General features: G+C 33.3%; 1 protein-coding gene across 4 annotated transcripts in view; it reads right to left on the reverse strand.

Annotated features, from left to right (window-relative positions):
* Positions 1-1,024: 1,024 nt before the first annotated feature.
* The window catches only part of LOC100377836 (ATP-dependent chromatin remodeler CHD4-like), a 45,229-nt gene continuing 26,265 nt past the window's right edge, over positions 1,025-19,988 (reverse strand). For 2 of the 4 annotated variants that reach the window (XM_085490400.1, XM_085508695.1), the window contains exons 24-37: positions 19,671-19,843; positions 16,440-16,623; positions 15,941-16,116; positions 14,865-14,998; positions 14,276-14,420; positions 12,734-13,514; positions 12,267-12,447; positions 11,186-11,318; positions 10,383-10,578; positions 9,633-9,793; positions 7,684-7,876; positions 6,547-6,747; positions 6,079-6,162; positions 1,025-5,044 (exon numbers count right to left, since the gene is read on the reverse strand). In XM_085490400.1, coding sequence (XP_085346526.1) covers positions 5,040-5,044; positions 6,079-6,162; positions 6,547-6,747; positions 7,684-7,876; positions 9,633-9,793; positions 10,383-10,578; positions 11,186-11,318; positions 12,267-12,447; positions 12,734-13,514; positions 14,276-14,420; positions 14,865-14,998; positions 15,941-16,116; positions 16,440-16,623; positions 19,671-19,843 — 2,747 coding nt within the window. In that variant the 3' untranslated portion in view covers positions 1,025-5,039. The remainder of the gene's footprint in view (positions 5,045-6,078; positions 6,163-6,546; positions 6,748-7,683; positions 7,877-9,632; positions 9,794-10,382; positions 10,579-11,185; positions 11,319-12,266; positions 12,448-12,733; positions 13,515-14,275; positions 14,421-14,864; positions 14,999-15,940; positions 16,117-16,439; positions 16,624-19,670; positions 19,844-19,988) is intronic. The other 2 variants (XM_085508696.1, XM_085490401.1) reach the window with 2 other exon arrangements.

Genomic DNA, 19,988 nt, shown 5'->3' on the forward strand with positions numbered 1-19,988 from the left:
TACCCCAAGCATAATATCAAAGCAAGTGTACTTCCAGGATATTGATTATCCGACATCATGTTTATGTATTATGCAAATTCCCTCTGGCACAAGTGACCTTTGAATGTGTATCAACAGTAATCAGTTAAGATTTATCATCAGATTTTCACTATTTTTCAATTTTTGCATGATATTTTCACACAGAACATCCGTCGTTCACACTAAAGAAGGATTTTATACTAATGAATTAGATGACCAAGTTTGATACAGTTTGGAATAGAATTTAAAAAGTTGTGTACACATTAACAATTATTAACGATGATGACACCCCCCCCCCTCACTCAAGGAGATGCAATCAACTATAAGATTTTGTTTACTTATACACAACAGCTACAAAACTTGTCGGTAAACCTAGTGTACGTAGTTATGAATAAAAACATATGGATACCTGAACACAACTCAGATACAAATTTGAAAGATTTCTCAGAAATCTTTTTCTATCTCAGAAAGACTTTAGGCACCCACAACGAGGGCCCTCACTCATCTTTCCTCAAAATTATTGTACCAGGTGTTAAAGGCCTTATCAATAACGGTCCACATTTGTATCATAGACACCAGATAACTGACTTGATGTGGAATGTGCGTGAAGACTCTCAAAGCAATCAATTCTGCCGAATTATCATGCAGGTAATCGTAAAAAAATTCAAATGTAAACGATGCAACTTTTCAGCATTTGTACATAAAGCTTACAAACTACACAGAATGGTAGGCCTAACTGGACTTTGAACATGCATACTTGTTTATTTACATTTGTATGCAAGATCAGCTTTTAGGAGCAAAATACTGAAAAATACTTTAAATTCACTTGGAAATAATTCAGTGAAAATAAAATTCAGCAAATATACCTTTTTCCCTATATTTTACATTCAACTCATCAAAAATCAAAAAAATAATTCCATACAAAACACCCAAAAAAGTCTTTTCAGCAAAAATTAGTTCCAGCTAAGTATTTTACAGTAAATATACAACAAAATGCATACAACACTTGTAAGATTTAATTTCCTTTATTTCAAAATTTCTAATTGATGAGATTGTGTGGCTCAAGAAAACCGCCAGAATCAGAGCTGACAGTCAACAATATAATCCTAAACTTTCACATACAAACTCCAATTACAAAAATAAGTAATCTTGACAAAGTATTAAATATCTAAGAAAATATTTGAAAAAAAAATCTACAACACTAACATCAGAATTTACTTTCAATGAAGAAAGTTTTACTGCAAGTGCTTTTTGAATGGAAAGCACGGTCAAACACTTATAAAATGAACAGAAAACGTAGAGGTCTAACAGAAACTGGGTTTCATTACAAGAAAGCCATAGCGAATAGACAGAATTGGGTGTTAAATTATAAAAGATAATAGTACACTACCTAGTTTTACAATCTCTAGCTTGACTGGGAAAATCGACATTACACAGATCTTTCAGCTGCACACAGTATGCTAGAGTGTATGGCCAATATACGGGAACTGATGTTGCAAAAATTTAGATACAAAGTTTGGATTTAGACATATTCATTACATTTCAGTTAAAACTGAGGAAATTAGACTGCATTGCAATATGTCCACTTTATATATATATATAAGTGATAATAAATTATTTCTATCAGACATGCAGTACATGGGGTTTTACAAAAATTCATTTTATTTATCTCTGAAAAGTTCAAAAACCAAATTTTAAACAAAAAAACCCAAAACTTTAATGTTTGAAGAATAAAAAGTGATGAAACTTAAATTCAACTTTCAAACTAACTTGTCTGTGCCTTTGTTATAATTCCAAATCAGAAACTTGTACAATTGGTAAACCATCAAAATAAATGCTTCATTATGATCTTTCTTTCAAGTGTACTATGCTTGGAATAGTGAAAATGAGAGTACAATAAAACCATATGGGACAATCAATTTTTTTAATAACTTAGACCGAGAGATATTTTATGCACACTTAATAAAGTAAATAACCATTGATATCTACCACATTTCCCAATCTTTCAAACATGCCATGTAACAGTGCATTAGACAATGCCAATGTAAGGGTCAAAATTAAAAGTGGTTGACCATTTTTGAGATCCACATGCATACAATTGTTCAATACCCATTTGAATGCCAAAAATCATCTTGCACAAGTTTTAGGAACACATTTTTTATGATTTTGCTTTTCAACAACTGTACTTATTTTTCTTCAAAAAATGTGCCTGTACTACAATGATTTTATTTTCATGGTAGTCCTAATGGGCAACTTATTTTCATATATGGTTGCCAGGACAACTGCCAATTGTTATGACTGTAATATACACATCACCATCTCCACAGTCAAGCACATGAAGAACAGATTGATAAAAATATTAAATAGTGGATTATAAAAATACAGGATATCTGAGTTGTCTCCTTCTAGTCTGTCCTGTAAAACATTTCACAAAAGTTTGGATATGAATGAATAGTATATCAATGTCCTTACAAGCCTGTTCATATATGAACAGTAGTTTGTTTTAACCTTTTCACCACCAAATTTTTTTTTTCCATGTATTCTTCAATATTTCTGGAAATGAACCCTAATTTTGGTCAAAATTTGAGTAAATTTTTGGTTATAACAATTTTGGGTATTTTTGTCCTAATCTTCTGAAAGAAAGTGCAGACTATAAACGGGACTGTTTTGTGAATTTGTAATGAAAAGAAAGAACTGGTGGTGAAAACGTTAAAAGAATTCATTTTGTTCATAAATAAATTAGTACAGTAGATAATCCAAAAGGAAATACCAACTAATGAAAAAAGTATTAAGTTTTGTATTGCGACATCACACACATCACTTTTGTGTGCTATTTTGAGTATTGGTGTAGTGTGTCTCGTCAGGTATGTCAACTCAACCTTTAATGTTAAGCATTGAATAACCCAAATGAAAACAGGTTTTTTCCAGATTGAAAAAGGCATGTTTTTTTGTTGTTTTATTTTTTAGCTTAGTTGCACTTCTTTAAGCAAGAATATTTTAGCAAATTCAGTGCAATTGTATAGCTGCGAATTGTAAGGATCTGCATTCCTGACTGTCTGTCTGTCAACCATTTTGGATTTGGATGTTCAATGCTCAGTCAGCAAATATTCTATTTATTCAATGAAGCAGTTTAGAACAATAATCACAAGAATTTGCTGCAATGGCAAGTTGGTATTTCTGAATGTTTTATAGCAATGCAATTAGAATGTACAGAATTAAACAAATCAGTTCATATACTTAACAGCCAATGATCAGTCCTGTAATAGATATGCAACTATCCCACCATAGCATAAAAAATACACTAAATATGAGCTAAATTAAAAAGAATAGACATGTAAAACACTATATTGAAAGAGAAATATACAGCTAGCACAACACAAGTAATAAATACAATTATCAATTAGAACTTTAATTCTACAAATGTATCTGTCCCAGTGAAATCATCATATGCATAATTGAGGTTAAGTGAATTATTTATAAATATCAATAAATATAATGCATTCAAATAATGCATTTCCGGATCTTAAATTAGGATTAATAATCCATGACTTCCAGTTTAGAATTGTCTTGATGAATCATTCACTTGTTCATATAACGAAGGAATCATTTTGACCAACTCAACCAAGAATTAACAACAATACACAGAATGTACGTTCTATTTTTCTGTTCTGATTGTTCGAGTAAATTAAAAATAATGCATACAGGCATCAGAAACACTGCGGTAATATTTTTAGGTATTTCTTTCTAAGAGAACAATAACATTCAAGTTTGTTGTTTTGTTTATGCAACTAGCAAGTGCTTCTATTGTTGCTATACCACAGATACAAACGAGTAAAAATGTACACTGAAACCAATCAAGTTCAAACACCAAAGGGGCAGACAATTATTTTTCAGCCTATGGAAATAAAAAGTTGCTCAGTTTATACAAGCATTGGTTAAGACACTTTAAACTGTACAAGAGTGAGGCTGGTTGCTGCTTAGGAGATATTTCATCTTCTGTGATAATTTATTACAAACATGGCAAAAACTACATTAAACATCAAATGAAGAAACTGGTAGAAATGGTACATAACTAACAATTTGCAATAAACAAACACTAGATAACTGAAATACTACAGATAAAAGTTTTACAAGAACAGGTCTTGATATCTAGCATGTTGCATTCATTAGATGAAATTACTAAATTTGAAATAGACCCAAGTTTATTTTTTTACAAGAAAGATAGTACCTCAGTTGAATCAGGATTCTGGTAATCCAAACATTCCATATTTTATGTTTTCTATGCACATGATCAGCTTCAATACCATATTTATTTTGTGAATCTCTGATAGAAACGCACATGAACCAGTCACTGGACTTACTGTGGAATACTTTATTTTCGCTGGAATTAATTTTCGCTGACAAGGCTTTTTAGGCGTTTTGTATGGAATTTATTTTCACTTATTTTTGATGAATTTAATGTGAAATATAGGGAAAAAAGTATATTCGCTGGATTTTATTTTCACTGAATCATCCCTTCAGCGAAAATAAATTCCAAGCGAAAATAAAGTATTCTACAGTACTGTATACTGGATTGTTAACATATGACTTATTTTGAGCATAGACATTGTCACTTTCATAAATAAATGAAATACAGTACTTGTTTTATGAATACACATTTTACTCGGCTATGATCACACTGAACATTTTTTTTATGCATGTATGTCACTTTTAGAATTACAAATTATTGATCTGACTGACAATCTTTGAATTTTTAACTAAAGTTGATGCAAGAATATTTACAATACAACTCAAGTTAATTTATTAGTATGATAGTTACAAGGAATGAAAAGGACAGAAAGAATTGAATCACCCACAACTAAGGTATGGGGATCATAATTAAGTATTCACATTGAACAGAGAATGTATTAACTGAGTTAATAATATAAAATACCCACGACTCAGATATCCTGCATTGCTGCCTTGAACATGATGAGGATGAAACTGATGAACTTTCCATTAACTTAATAACAATATTAAGTTTAAACTATAATACAAAAGAAAAGAAAAGAGAAAGAAAAGGTTATGTAATGTAATGATTGTTAGTCTTCAATAGTAATTATATCAGCTTTTTTACATTTAGACTTGCCGTCAGTTGTTATACCACCTGTTTTGGTAGCACCTGTGAACATGATGAAAACAATGCACATAAGATATTGAAACAAAAGAGTAAACTTATTGTTCCACAATGTCTTATTACGAGAACGCAATGAGATGGAAAACAATGTAGCAAATGTTTTGAAATAGCACTGCTACAGAAACTGATCAAGTCTCTCAGGGTTCAACTCATGTTTACAAAACAATGTCTGAACTAACTTAGAAAACATCATAAAGAAATAACTGTGCGCGACAGAAATTTAGAAGCCTACTCATAAATTAAAATACCCAGAATTTATTCATTTTGAAATATACTCCAAGGCAATATAAGGATATTGACTTACAAAAAGTTGGGGGTAACCAGCTTAATTTTCGAGAAATTGATGGTTGTATTTTAGTGGAAAGTCGCCATTTTAGCACTACTATAATTGCGTTCACCATAGACTCCTATGGCAGAGATGATATGCCGTATTTCAAAATCTGGCCTGGTGACATAAGCTGAAAAAATCATATATTGTTAATGATGGAGTACTTTTTGTTATCCTGAACTATTTAAAAAATCTGGGTTTTAAAAAGTGTCGAAAATGAAATTTTTCTTTAACATTATTGTTCTATGGATTGTGCTAAAAATAGCGATTTACAAGAAATTTTAGAACACATTTCTCAAAAAGCTTAACTGTAACACACAAAATATTGCTATTTCATTGTACCATGAGACATTAGCTTCATAACTGTACATAATAAACTAATGAACATTACAATTTATGACCAATTGTCAAAAATTATGAGTAGGCTTCTCCCTTAAAAGTGGCTAAGTACCTGATTTTGATACCAACATCCATTAGTATAGATCTGACTGGTACAGTGATCCAAGTCATAATTTTTCATAAAACTGAGCAAGACTGCTTAAAAGTGATTAAGTACCTGACTTTTCTTGAGATGTACTCTCTGTTTTTGAACCCTGTGATGAACTAGATGATGCTTTACTTGATTGCTGAGTAGGAATGACTGTAACGGACAAAATAAAGTGATCAAATTAATAAACGATATGCCAAAGGTCAGAAAATTTTATTTTAAGCTTATTTTATAGTGATCCTTCATGAAATCTCAAATATGATGTACAAATCTCACTCACTCACTCACTCACTCACTCAATGTCCATTTTACTTGTTTATATTATATCACATTCACAACCTCATTAATTCCTCTCACTGACTTTACTTAGAACTTAATTTGCTTATGACTGTATTGTCACTATCTAACTTACTTACAGTCAATGTCTCATTATATTAACTAACCAACAAACACCCCGACACACTCGTTCATTTATTTGCTCGCTATTAAGCAGACACATCAAATTATTATAACGCACAAACAAAAATAAATAATTACCTGTACTAGAGATTGCACTTGAGGCATTACTTAACATTGTACTATAATAATTACTAGATGAAGAAGGCTGGGTTTGTGTTTGTGTCACTGGTGTTGTCGTTGTCGCAGACGCTGTTCTGTTAGCTGTTAAATGCTGTTGTCCTGGTCTTGCACCTGAGGTTGGCACTGGTATGCTACCCTGCACATACTGTTGAACTACACCTAAATAAAGCAAGACCATAGACAGAAAATTACTATGTTTCTGTTTTAAAGTGAAATACTTCCAGAGAACACATTAGGCTTCACTAAAAAAAAGTTTTCAAAATACATGCATACACATTCATTCTGAAATTTATTTAAACTTTTCTTAAATTCTGGCAAAAAAAACTGGATGGGTTAATGCCCCCCCCCCCCTAAATACGCTAGTTGGTGGTTGGTGCAGCGTTTAGTTAAAAATGTTTCTTTGGTACACTTGTTAATTTATTTTAGAAATTTTTACCAGTGTTGCCTTTGTTGTTAATGAGGTCACATGACCATATATGGTCATTTGATATGTTACCATGCCGGGCCTTGTCTGCAAGTGCTCGAGATATTGTACTTATGCATATTAATGAGGTCACGAAAACTATTTATACAAGGTGGGTAATTAATATACATGGATTTAACCGTAAAGTAATCAGATCTGTGGATCATTTAAAAGCACCTATGTATCACATTTTATTGAAATTTGATGAGTGGTAATTTTGCAACACATATATATATATATATTGGTTAATTTGTGCAAATTAGGTAATTAGTAAGCACATAATTTAACCTTAAACTTTCATCAAAATCTGATGAGTAACTGAGATATTGGTGGAAAAGCTAACAATTGACTAATTAGTATGCAAATTAGGTTATTAATATGCACAGATTTCAACCAAAAACTAATCAGGTCATGAGATTTCAACCAAAAAATAATTATTCCTGCGCATCTATGTACCAAGTTTCCTTAAAATCAGATAATTGGTTTTTGAGATATCAGTGGAACAGACACGCACACACATGCATACACACACACAAACTCACTACTCGAAAGGACTCCCATTGTGTGCTTCACACACAGGAAACAAAATTAATCTGTGGGTACATATATCCAAATATAATAGCTGTGCATACCTTGTTGGTACGGATTTGCTTGTAATCCAGCACCGTACTGAGCAGCAGTGAATTGGGCAGTAGGTCTATAACTTGAAAACCCGGTAGCAAAACTACCTCCAAAATTACTAGCACTGTTGTAACCTGCATATGGATTCTGAGAAGCAGCATAGAATGCCTGCGCCTGTGCTTGTGCTTGAGCCTGTCCTGCCTGCTAAAAAGAAAATAATTGGTATATTATAATAAATTGGTATTAAAAGAATTAAATACCACATTTGCAGTGTATAAGGCCAGACTTTTTTTATTCCCCGTTTCTTGAGTTTTTATAAGGCAATTTTTTTGAGCAGGGCGAAAATAAAAAATTAATTCTTTTTTTCCCATTAGATTTGTGTGATTCTCAAAGAATTGTAAGTGAGATCATTGATCGGAGAGAAGAAATGAAATAAAATTTTATTCTATGTATAACCTTGTTTCTCATCTGCTTGAGACTTCGGTACTTTGATTATGATACACCCACGAAAATGCAACTTTGGTTTGTTATGCGGTGGGCGGAAAAAAAATGAAGATAAAAATAAGTTGTTTTGAGCAATTTTTTACCACTTACAAGAAGGCAGGCGCGAGAAATTACGCTGAAATAAAATTTTATTTTTATTTCATTTTCGTCTTCTGTTCATTCGGGGGTTCGCAAAACAGGGGATAATTTTTTTTTTTAGATGTTTTCTTGCCAGGCGACAGTTCCGAACATTGAATGTCACTGTTGTCTCTCCTGACTTTTTTCTATTTTGTAAGTGCAAATTGCAAGTGCTAGTGCTAACACATAGTGCATCTTTGCCACAGAAGTCATATTCATGTTTGGGACTACATGACAGGGCTGTGTGGCCATCTCCCTATCAAATGGAAATTTTAATGCGCTATCCTGGCGTCAACCAGGCTTGGTTGAACACAAGCACCTGCGGATCTTAACCAAGGTTCCCCCAAAGTCGCATTCGTTAGTGAATGAATCTCGGCCAGTGAAATTGGCCTTCCCATTGAGTCTGTAGCACACTCACCCAGGGTAGGGGTCGACCCTTTTGATGTTCAGCCTGGGGTAGGATTTGAACTTGGGTCTACCGATCATGAGTCTGGAGCGACAACCACCATGCTACCAGTGACCAGAAAACAAGGGATAATAAAAGTCTGGCCTAAGCTTACATAAATTATAGAGTTGTTTCAATGGTCAAAATGTTTTAATGATTCAATAGAAAAATGTTATAACAGAGCAAATAGTATAAAACCAGTATGCTTTTCTGAAAGATTAGAAACATTTCAAGTCAAACACGTAATTCAAGTGTGGTCCAGGAATGAAATGATTAGGTTAATAATTGATGAAGCAAAATCTTTTTTCATTAGCCTTAGGATTCGTCTGATTGTTTTTTCTGGTATGCTTGCATATTTAATAGCGAGTATTGTTGTGCATGTTCATAACATGGCAAATTGTTATTTCCATATTTGAATCTTTCCATAAGTATACCATTTTGTTTACTGCAAAATCAAATTATTAAATTTTTTGGTTCATGTTGTTGCTGCATTACACAAGATCTTGCAGAAAACAAGATACTGTGAAATACTTTATTTTCGCTGGAATTAATTTTCGCTGAAAAGGCTTTTTGGTCATTTTGTATGGAATTTTTTTTCATTGATTTTTTGATGAGTTTAATATGAAATATAGTAAAAAAAAGTATATTCATTGGATTTTATTTTCACGGAATCATCCCTTCAGCGAAAATAAATTCCAAGCGAAAATAAAGTATTCTACAGTAATAAACTATTACAAGATGTACAAGTACTCGTGCAGAAATGAGTAATCCACACAATCAGAAAGTTTGAGAATTCACATTACACCATTTGTACATGGTTGTGAATGTTGCATACCTGTATTTACACCATGTTTCCATTAGAAAGTCCCACTTATACGTAAATTGTACGCTTACCTGAGCTGCTTGTCCCTCTCTGTTAGCAGCTAGTCTGCTAAGTATACTACGTTCTGACATCTGTAGCCGGGCAGCAACAGGTGGAATACGCGATAGCGTGGCAGGTAATCTAGCAACATCTGATTTCATATCACTCAATAATTCTTCCAACTGATTTAAAACTAAGAAAAAATACAAAATGAACTGTTATCACGAACAATAATAAAATATTCGTCAAAAAACTGTCTCCAGAGACTCCTGCAAGCAAAACTAAGCAAAATTTACAGTTTGTGTAGTTTTGTTAGTAAACCAGCTTTTAAGATTTTTACGGCTATCTACATCAAGTCTTAACCAAAACCACCCTTAACCAAAAACAGTTTTTAAGTTTGACTTGATGTATTGTTTGACACATGCACACTTACAATGGAAATCATGAGTATGAATTTTGACATGGGCGTACATGCACTAATTACTGCCTGTGACTCTTTTGATACCTTCAATCAACAACAAAATTATGTAGTTAAAGCTTCGTCATGCATCAGTTTGAACCCGTTGATCAGTGCAAGTGGGCATCTTTGTTCCTATGAGACTCGTACTTTGCGTATGCTTTAAATAAGGATTTGTACAAAATTGATATCCAGTGGAATATCACATGCACCCCCATTGAGCATGTACATCATCATCATCAGAGTTGTCCATGTTCTTGCCTTCAGTACTGCATAACAACATCTAAATCATCAGTCACTGTACCAGCAGATGAAATAAAGTTACCTTTTTGTAAGACTGCATTCGCAGGTTTATTACCAGCCAGTGATTCTTTGGATAAATGTTGATGGCTTTCCGCTAAGCATTCAACTTCAGCAAACCTAGCATTGAGTGCCATCGCAGGATGATTAGGATCTTGCGTCATGTTGAGGTAAGCTGCTCTTCGAAGCTGTTCTTCAATCACAAGTGCTTGTTCTAGGAGCTTTAAGTAAACAGGCAATGGTTTCACATTACATATATGCCAGACAACAGTTCCTGACAGAATGTAACTGCTGTCTGACACAAATTTCTAATTACTGATGTATAAGCCAAGCTTGAACAGGCTTACACAAATCTATACGCAATGCAATTTTATGAAAAATTTGCCTTAAAAATGAGTGATCTCAAAACATTTAGTCTTGCACAAGTATATATACTCTATATTGCCACAGACACAACACCCGTTTACAAAGTTGCATGCATTAGTGAATAAATTTAACATAAAATTCATATTACAGTACATTTCAGCAAGCTAAGATTACTCATCAATAAGTCCAATATCCACTGTGTTAATTTTAGTGGATTTAATGTTGCAAGAATATTCACTAGTTTTTAAACTTAACTGGTTTGTGATGGCAACAACACATTCAATTATTAAATCTGAATACACAAATGACAGGTATGTTTATGGCCAAAATAAGAAAGTGATATGCACAGAGTAAAGACGGTGTTCACTTTTTATTTCAGTACACTTAGCATGATAGCTAATAAGCAAAAATAAAATCCAGCAAACAATTAAGCACTGTACAGTATCTTTATTAATTACTAACCTTAAAACGCCTGGCCAGGAACTTATTTTTAATTTCAAGGTAATTCCCTTTACCCATATCCATTTTGAATGGTTCATTAACTATAGCATACTTTGGGTGGTTCTGTATATCTTGCCAGCGGCCATAGCCATGACTATTACACAGTTAAGAAGGAATAAATTCAATATATGACACCGACACCATCAAATTTGACAAGTTAATACATCACTAACTTCAATATTCCACCACATTTTGGATTGTTTACCTGTGTACAATCGACAGATAATAATTTAACAGATCTTAGACACAGATGGCTATTGAAATCTTGCCAAGAGTAAACAATCAACCAGACTAGCTTTTCTTTTTCATCTTTGCGTTCACTGTTCCAAATATTAGATCAGTGAAACAATAGCTATGAAGGCCAAACATGTCGGAGGACTATTTGATATACTGTAAAGTAGTTAATTATTCACTGGGTTTTAATTTTGCTTATTTCGTTGACTGGAAAATGTGCTAAATTTAAAACCCAGTGAATATGTGAAATTTAGCATAGAACCCATTATCTAAATGATACAACCGTGAATATGCCTGAAATAGTAAATCAGTGAAATTTAAACCCAGTGAAAATTAGTCATTTTACAGTATTATGGCTATGTATTATTTATTTACACTTTATCTGATGGTCAATTTATACTTGATTTTCAAAAAATTATATATATTGACAAGCCAGAACGTTTGACTTTTCAAATTAAATTACACAATCTCTACAGTATATTTAATGCGCAATTAATATATAATAAACTCTCAAAATGATCAGACTTCTCTATGTCTTTGTGACATAACAAATACAGGTGTTGAATTCCATGCACAAGGAAACATTATAATGGGTCTAAGTTTTGTACATTATTTAATGGCATTTAATTTTTTTTGCAAGAAAATGCATGGATGAGCCACCCTAAGGTTTAAGGTTTCACCGAAATAATTCAATGTGCATGATTGTCAATGTGCATTTTTTGTCTGGCCTTACCATAAAAAATATAAAATGTGCATATTACACAGGACAACTCTTAATTAGTTTAACATTTTGTTATGTGAAGGATACGTTACAATACCAGCTAATAACCAGTAATCATGCTTTCTATGCCATATTTCATTGGCTCTATCTTGGTTAAGATTTGCTGCTCTTTCTTCATTTTGCCAAAGTGTGTGCAACTCTGTAAAACCACCATCTGCTATGTTGAACATAAACTTCAGTTTTCCACTTTTCTTTTCTTTCCTGGCTTCTGTAATAAAAGAAAAACAAAAGTGTTAAAAGTAATAGTGTACCAAAAGCTTCTGATGTTCAACCAAAGGAAGGCTTATAACTCAAAACTAATGTGTGTGGCACAACGATCACTATGCTATTGGTGAGCCTCCTGGCTTTGATCCAAAATATTTACATTAACAGTGTTCTTCACAACTGTACCAAAAGACAAGGAATGTGACAATCACAAACTTCTGTATATTAAATTGTGACAGTTGAGATTCTTTCTCAAAAACATTTTAATTCTTCAGGATTTAAAATTTTACCTCTTCTCTCTAGCTTCTCCTGTTTCAAACTCTTTTCTTTCTCTTTCTCATCCTTAACCTCTTCCTTCACTTTCTCGTCTTTTGGTTTATCCTCTTTCACTTCTCCATCCTTTTGTTCATCTTTTTTAACATCCTCTTTTCCTTCCATGTCTTTTTCTTTCTCAACCTCTTCATCTTTTTCTTCTTTTTCAACAGTTTTCTCCTCGCCCTCCTTTTCTTTCTCCTCTGCATTGTCCTTTTTCTTCGTTTCGGCATCTGTTTCAATGGACTCCCCTTTCTCTTTAATGATTTCATTCTCTTTCTGCTCCTTATCATCTTTAACCTCTTCAATGCCAACCTCCATTTTCTCAACACTTTCAACTTTTTCCTCTTTCTCACTAATCTTCTCAGACTCATCTATTTTCTCCTCTTTTTCTTCCACTTTCTTCTCTTCAACATCATCTTTAATTTCATCTTTTTTGTCATCTGTCTTTTCCCCTTCTTCATCGTTTTTGGTTGCTTCAACCTCTTTCTTCTCAACAGACTCCTCCGTTACTTTCTTCACATCAGCATCAACAACATCTTTCACAGGCTTCATGACCTCAGTAATGTCCACACTTTTGGTCTCTTCAGCTTTGATTTGTTTTTCAAGTATAGCTAAAGGAGAATCTCTAGCCTTCGCAATTGTTAATGGGGATGAATTTCTAGATGTTTTCCTAGAATCCGGCTTCATTACAGCTTTGACCATGGACTCCAGTTCCGGAATACTCCACTTTCCATTGATGGGTTCAAATTCCTGCACCTAAAACGCACAACACAGATAATCAGAATTCAGTCACTTAAACTTCAAGTACAAATAAGTACACATAATTTAACCCTTTCAACGTCAAACCTTTTCCAGAGATAATTTTGACACAATATTTTTCATAAATTTCTCTTAATTTTTGAACACCTTCCATTGCATTTTGGTTTTAAACATTCGAAAAATTTGCTCATTGCACAATAGACGATAAAAAAGCCGTCACTGAGAACTATCATTCATTTACTATTACTTAGAATGCTATTAGTGAAGTAGACAACTAGTCTCAATTTTGTGGGTAAGCTTTAGCTACTATAAAATACTATGTTTTTACTATTTTTGATGAAGAAATGATTCCATGAAAATAAAATCCAGCGAATGTACGCTTTTTTTCTATATTTTACACTCAACTCGTCAGAAATCAGTGCAAATAAATTCCATATAAAACACCCAGGTCTTTTCAGCAAAAAATTATTCCAACTAAAATAAGGTACTAGTATTTTAAATTTTACAGTATATTTCATAGTATATATATATATATATATTTATTTATTTCATAGTATGTTGCATAGTCAGAAAGCCACTTTTTAGGGGTTAGAAAGTACCAAGATATGTGACCTTTTATATGTATCATAAATACCAGGATGTGTGACCCTTTATGGATCAGAAAGTTCAAGGATGTTTAACATTTTATGGATCAGAAGAATGTGTAACATTTTATGGATCAGAAGGATGTGTGACCTTTTATGGATCGTTATAATTACCTTCTTCCTGATGAGACTCATAACACCAATACGGGTTAGAACATGTTGTCTGGAGAGACCCTCGCGTGGCACACCATCCGCAAATGTTTCAGCACCATCGGCGCCAGGTTCACACAAATGACGCATAAATAGTGACACATATGCTCTGAAAAAACAACAGAATACACTAATAAGCACACAACCATAGGGTACTTGGCTAATATTTTTAAACTGAGCTGAAACTGAAAGGCACTGAGCTATATTAAGCCAAATATGACCTTTGTAGCATCAAATAAATGTACAGTAGCTTAAATTTTAGGATGTACCATATTTCTCTATTAGTAAAGCATGTGTCATACGTCATATTTGAATGATCCAATAGATGCTATTTTTGGTCTGCATGCTCTTCTAATAGACCACATATGGTACCATGTTATAAAGCACCAAGACCAACAAATCTATTTTTATTCTATGCTATTTTCATAAATATACTCCATTGGGTATGACATACTAACATACTTTTATTCTTATTGTACGTTATTTTCACTTGAAGTTATTTTCGGTGAAAATAAAAAATTTACATTCAACTCACTCATCAAAATTTACTTACTTGAAATGTTTTTCAGGTTTCCCTCTTAGATCTCTCACTAACCACTGTGAGTTGTAAGGATCTTGTGGGGGCATACCCCATCGCATTATAGCATTCAGGAAAGCCTTGCGTTGACGAGCATTGAAACCAAGTACCTAGATTGATTGATATCAGTAAATAAACAAATCTTCACATGAATGAACACACCACACCCCCTTCTGCACTGTATTTTATTCACATAATTTTACCATCACAAACAAATTTGAATGACATATTACTTAAGTACCACATCAGGGAGTTGAGTTGTCTTAAATTTAGCTTCAGACATTTTTGTCATAATGACATCTAGTGTAATAATATATTTCTAATATTGCCATATTTCTTTGGGTGTAAAACAGTAAATTTAACAGTAAACACAGGCTTTTTGTAAAAATCTTAAGTCAAAATGAATTCCTAAAAGTTGGATCAGGTAGTTGACTGCTGGGGAAGAAAGTCGATTTTGTTTCTATTGGGTCAATGACTGTCAAGCAATGAGCATAACATTAACAATCATTGTGGCAAGGATGGCATACTAATTAATATGGCTTTTTTCATTGCAGTAGTAATAGTTTGAAATCTCATTCATTATACCTCGATGCCTGTATTCATTAGAATCCTAAGCCAGTACATTTACTTTCAGATAGTTCTATTTTTCATTTTTTTGTCTTAATCATCTTTTCTGAGTAACCCACCTACACAGACAAACCAACAAATGCTGCATTGACTTTCCATGAATACATATTCAACTCGTCTCTGAGGCTAGTGATCAACTGTAATATCACGCCTTTAATGGTGTGAGCAACTCTTTTGCTACACCATCCTAAATGTGACATCTTGATCTATGTCCTGACAACTGAACTATGTACACAGCACTCAGTGTACATAGTTAGTCAAGGACAATATATTTAGGCTATGATGATTATGATGGTGGCTCTTAATTCTAGATTAGATTCTAGATTTCTAATTATGTGCTTTAAAAAACAGACACATCCACCATAGCAAGTATCTGCTGCCTCGCCTGAACTTTTGGATACAATTTATCCAATCGTATAATTTACCTCAATATTTCCACCAACCCTAGCCAATAAAGGGGGTAATCTATCTCTATCTTTCTCAGATGCTGGTCTTCTACCTCTTCTTGTTTCTGGTTTGTCATCAAAATCATCATCATCCTCCTCTTCATCAGTATGAGCTGAAAAGTCACTCTGATAATCACTCAGGTTATCTTGCCAAGCTGAAAATAAACATTCAGTGGAGCATGCGCTAAGAAGTCACTGATAGTTACAAAGAATGTCATGCTTGGAGAAGGGAAGGGGGGAATTTAGACGACAAGTAAACCATGCAAGAAGCTATTACAAATTGGATAACTATGGAAAATTGATTAAACTATCCCAGATTGTAGTAGTTATCCCAGATTGTAAATTTAGGAGATAATCTCTTGAACATTTACAGACGAACTAAGATATTCCATTGATCAAAATTGAAATTATCTGTGATTAAATTACATGTACAATGTATATATATATATATTAAATTAGAGTGGTATCCCAAGCCTACCATCGTTATCCTGGTGTGCGTCATTATAGTTGACTTGTTTGCGGACACGTTTTCCTTTACCAAGTGTCCTAGCAAGGTCCTCTTGTTGCTGTTCATAATGATGTCGCAGTAATTTCTCCCAATATGAAGGATCAGACGGTTCTAGTTCTTGTTTTAACACTTCGGTTTCTATCTCTTCCTCCTCCTAGACAAGTTAGATGCAAATGAATCAAATTAAATAAGAAAGTTTGGCCATGTACCGGTACTGTGACACAAGTTTTATTGTGAAATCCAATTCATTACATAACCTGCTGACATTGTGAAATCCAATTCATTACATAACCTGCTGACATTGTGAAATCCAATTCATTACATAACCTGCTGACATTGTGAAATCCAATTCATTACATAACCTGCTGACATTGTGAAATCCAATTCATTACATAACCTGCTGACATTGTGAAATCCAATTCATTACATAACCTGCTGACATTGTGAAATCCAATTCATTACATAACCTGCTGACATTGTGAAATCCAATTCATTACATAACCTGCTGACATTGTGAAATCCAATTCATTACATAACCTGCTGACATTGTGAAATCCAATTCATTACATAACCTGCTGACATTGTGAAATCCAATTCATTACATAACCTGCTGACATTGTGAAATCCAATTCATTACATAACCTGCTGACATTGTGAAATCCAATTCATTACATAACCTGCTGACATTGTGAAATCCAATTCATTACATAACCTGCTGACATTGTGAAATCCAATTCATTACACAACCTGCTGACATTGTGAAATCCAATTCATTACATAACCTGCTGACATTGTGAAATCCAATTCATTACATAACCTGCTGACATTGTGAAATCCAATTCATTACATAACCTGCTGACATTGTGAAATCCAATTCATTACATAACCTGCTGACATTGTGAAATCCAATTCATTACATAACCTGCTGACATTGTGAAATCCAATTCATTACATAACCTGCTGACATTGTGAAATCCAATTCATTACATAACCTGCTGACATTGTGAAATCCAATTCATTACATAACCTGCTGACATTGTGAAATCCAATTCATTACATAACCTGCTGACATTGTGAAATCCAATTCATTACATAACCTGCTGACATTGTGAAATCCAATTCATTACATAACCTGCTGACATTGTGAAATCCAATTCATTACATAACCTGCTGACATTGTGAAATCCAATTCATTACATAACCTGCTGACATTGTGAAATCCAATTCATTACATAACCTGCTGACATTGTGAAATCCAATTCATTACATAACCTGCTGACATTGTGAAATCCAATTCATTACATAACCTGCTGACATTGTGAAATCCAATTCATTACATAACCTGCTGACATTGTGAAATCCAATTCATTACATAACCTGCTGACATTGTGAAATCCAATTCATTACATAACCTGCTGACATTGTGAAATCCAATTCATTACATAACCTGCTGACATTGTGAAATCCAATTCATTACATAACCTGCTGACATTGTGAAATCCAATTCATTACATAACCTGCTGACATTGTGAAATCCAATTCATTACATAACCTGCTGACATTGTGAAATCCAATTCATTACATAACCTGCTGACATTGTGAAATCCAATTCATTACATAACCTGCTGACATTGTTATATGCAAGTCATTACATCTATCAATGAGGCTTGTGACAGGTGATGTGCTAAATAAACCTACAGTAAACCACAATGTGATTTTTTAAGCACACTAAAGACAGTACACAGGATAGACAGCTTTACAGGGTCCATAGTACCAAGAGCCAAATGATTCCCAAGACTTTCCCAGACCTTTTCCCAAACTTTCTTGCACCCCCAACCCCAAGACATTTTGACCTTTAATTTAGGCCAACATCATCACCAAAGCTCTGGAGAAAACGGGCCTTTCTAAAATGAATTAATAACTATGAAGAAATTTAAAGACTTTTCAAAGATTTTTTTTTATTTTTCCTGCAATTTAAAGACAACTCCAAAACTCAAAGATTTTCAAAGGATTTTCCCAACGCTATGGACCCCGCTTTATGTCCCCTTGGCTGGACTCCATATCCCAAACTATGAATAGCTTAACATGGCAAGTTGGTAAAATGTACTCCTTTTTAGTTTTATTAATTGCCCAGTCAACAGTTGATGCTAGGGGACACACTCACTGACTAATAAGCCATATACAATAAACTGTAATATCACGCCTTTAATGGTGTGAGCAATTTTTTTGCTACACCATCCTAAATGTGACATGTTAATCTATGTCCTGATAACTGAGCTACGTACATAGCAATAAAAATACATAGTTAGTCGAGGACAACATGTAGTCAACACAGGAATTTTTTTAAGAGGACATTCAGTTATTTTTTTCGAGCAAGAAAACCTGGCTACTAAAATACACATTTTAAATTCCATAGCTTAAAAAGTGAACTTTATTTGATGCATCCAGTCATTTTAGATTCTACATATTCAGGGATTAAAAGAAGCAGTTTCATACAACCCCTTTTGATGCGAGAAAACTAAACTAAAAACTGGTTACCCATTGAAAAAAAAATACATGCAATTTTTGCATGTAGTGTTATTATAGTACTATTTTGCACAAAACTACAACTTTTGAAATTTTTTTGAGCAGTTGTTCAAAACAATAACTGACATTGTCGCCAAAAATAAATAATTTAGGTTTATTTTTTGACAGGTGACAACAATTTTATTTGGGGTTGTGAAAAAACAAAAAAAACTTCATTTATTTAAGTATACAAGTTCATGTGAAAAAACAAGAATGGTTCAACAGGCAATTTTAATTTTAATGCAATTTTAACTTAATGAAATTTTCAAGAGACTGACTACAAGTTTGTTCAAAAACTTGAGAACAAATGAATAATATGTAGACACTAATACTGTAAAAAAAATGTTATGCTGCTAAACATTCATGAAGACAAAATTATGCAAGAGTCGCAGAGATATTCAAATTTATGAAAATTAAAATGATTTAGAGTACGTTTGAAAGACAGCAGTCGGTAAGTGTGGTTACAGACTGTCTTTTTTCTTTAATTCAATGACAAGAATTTTTTTTTTTAAATCCATGCATGTCGAGTACCATCAAAAACACGTTATATGCTAAAAACTTGTTCAAAGCTAAGAAACTAGATGGAAAGTGACAGGAGCAAAAAAACACAACATTGGTTATAATGTTACTACATACCGACTCTTCTTCTTGCTCTTTGATGACATAGCTGGCAACTTTGAAAGAGTCCAAGTACTCGTTTGCAACAAATAATGTTTTCTCTTCAATACCTTCTTTACTTCGGTCTAACAATTCAGCAACAGATTTACTATCCCAGTGTATGACACCTTCACCACTTTCTCCATCTTGCTCTATTTAATAAATATTTTTAAAAAAACATAGTAAAACAAAAGGTGCATCTGATCTGATAATGATAAGCTTAAAGTTGAACTCCTCAGATTATTACTAGAGCTTCAATAGAGCCAAAAGGAACTAAGTTGGGGTCAGCTTGAGAGA

This window comes from Saccoglossus kowalevskii, chromosome 15, assembly GCF_978046115.1.
Source record: "Saccoglossus kowalevskii chromosome 15, keSacKowa6.1, whole genome shotgun sequence".
In the NCBI taxonomy this organism is placed as follows: domain Eukaryota; kingdom Metazoa; phylum Hemichordata; class Enteropneusta; family Harrimaniidae; genus Saccoglossus; species Saccoglossus kowalevskii.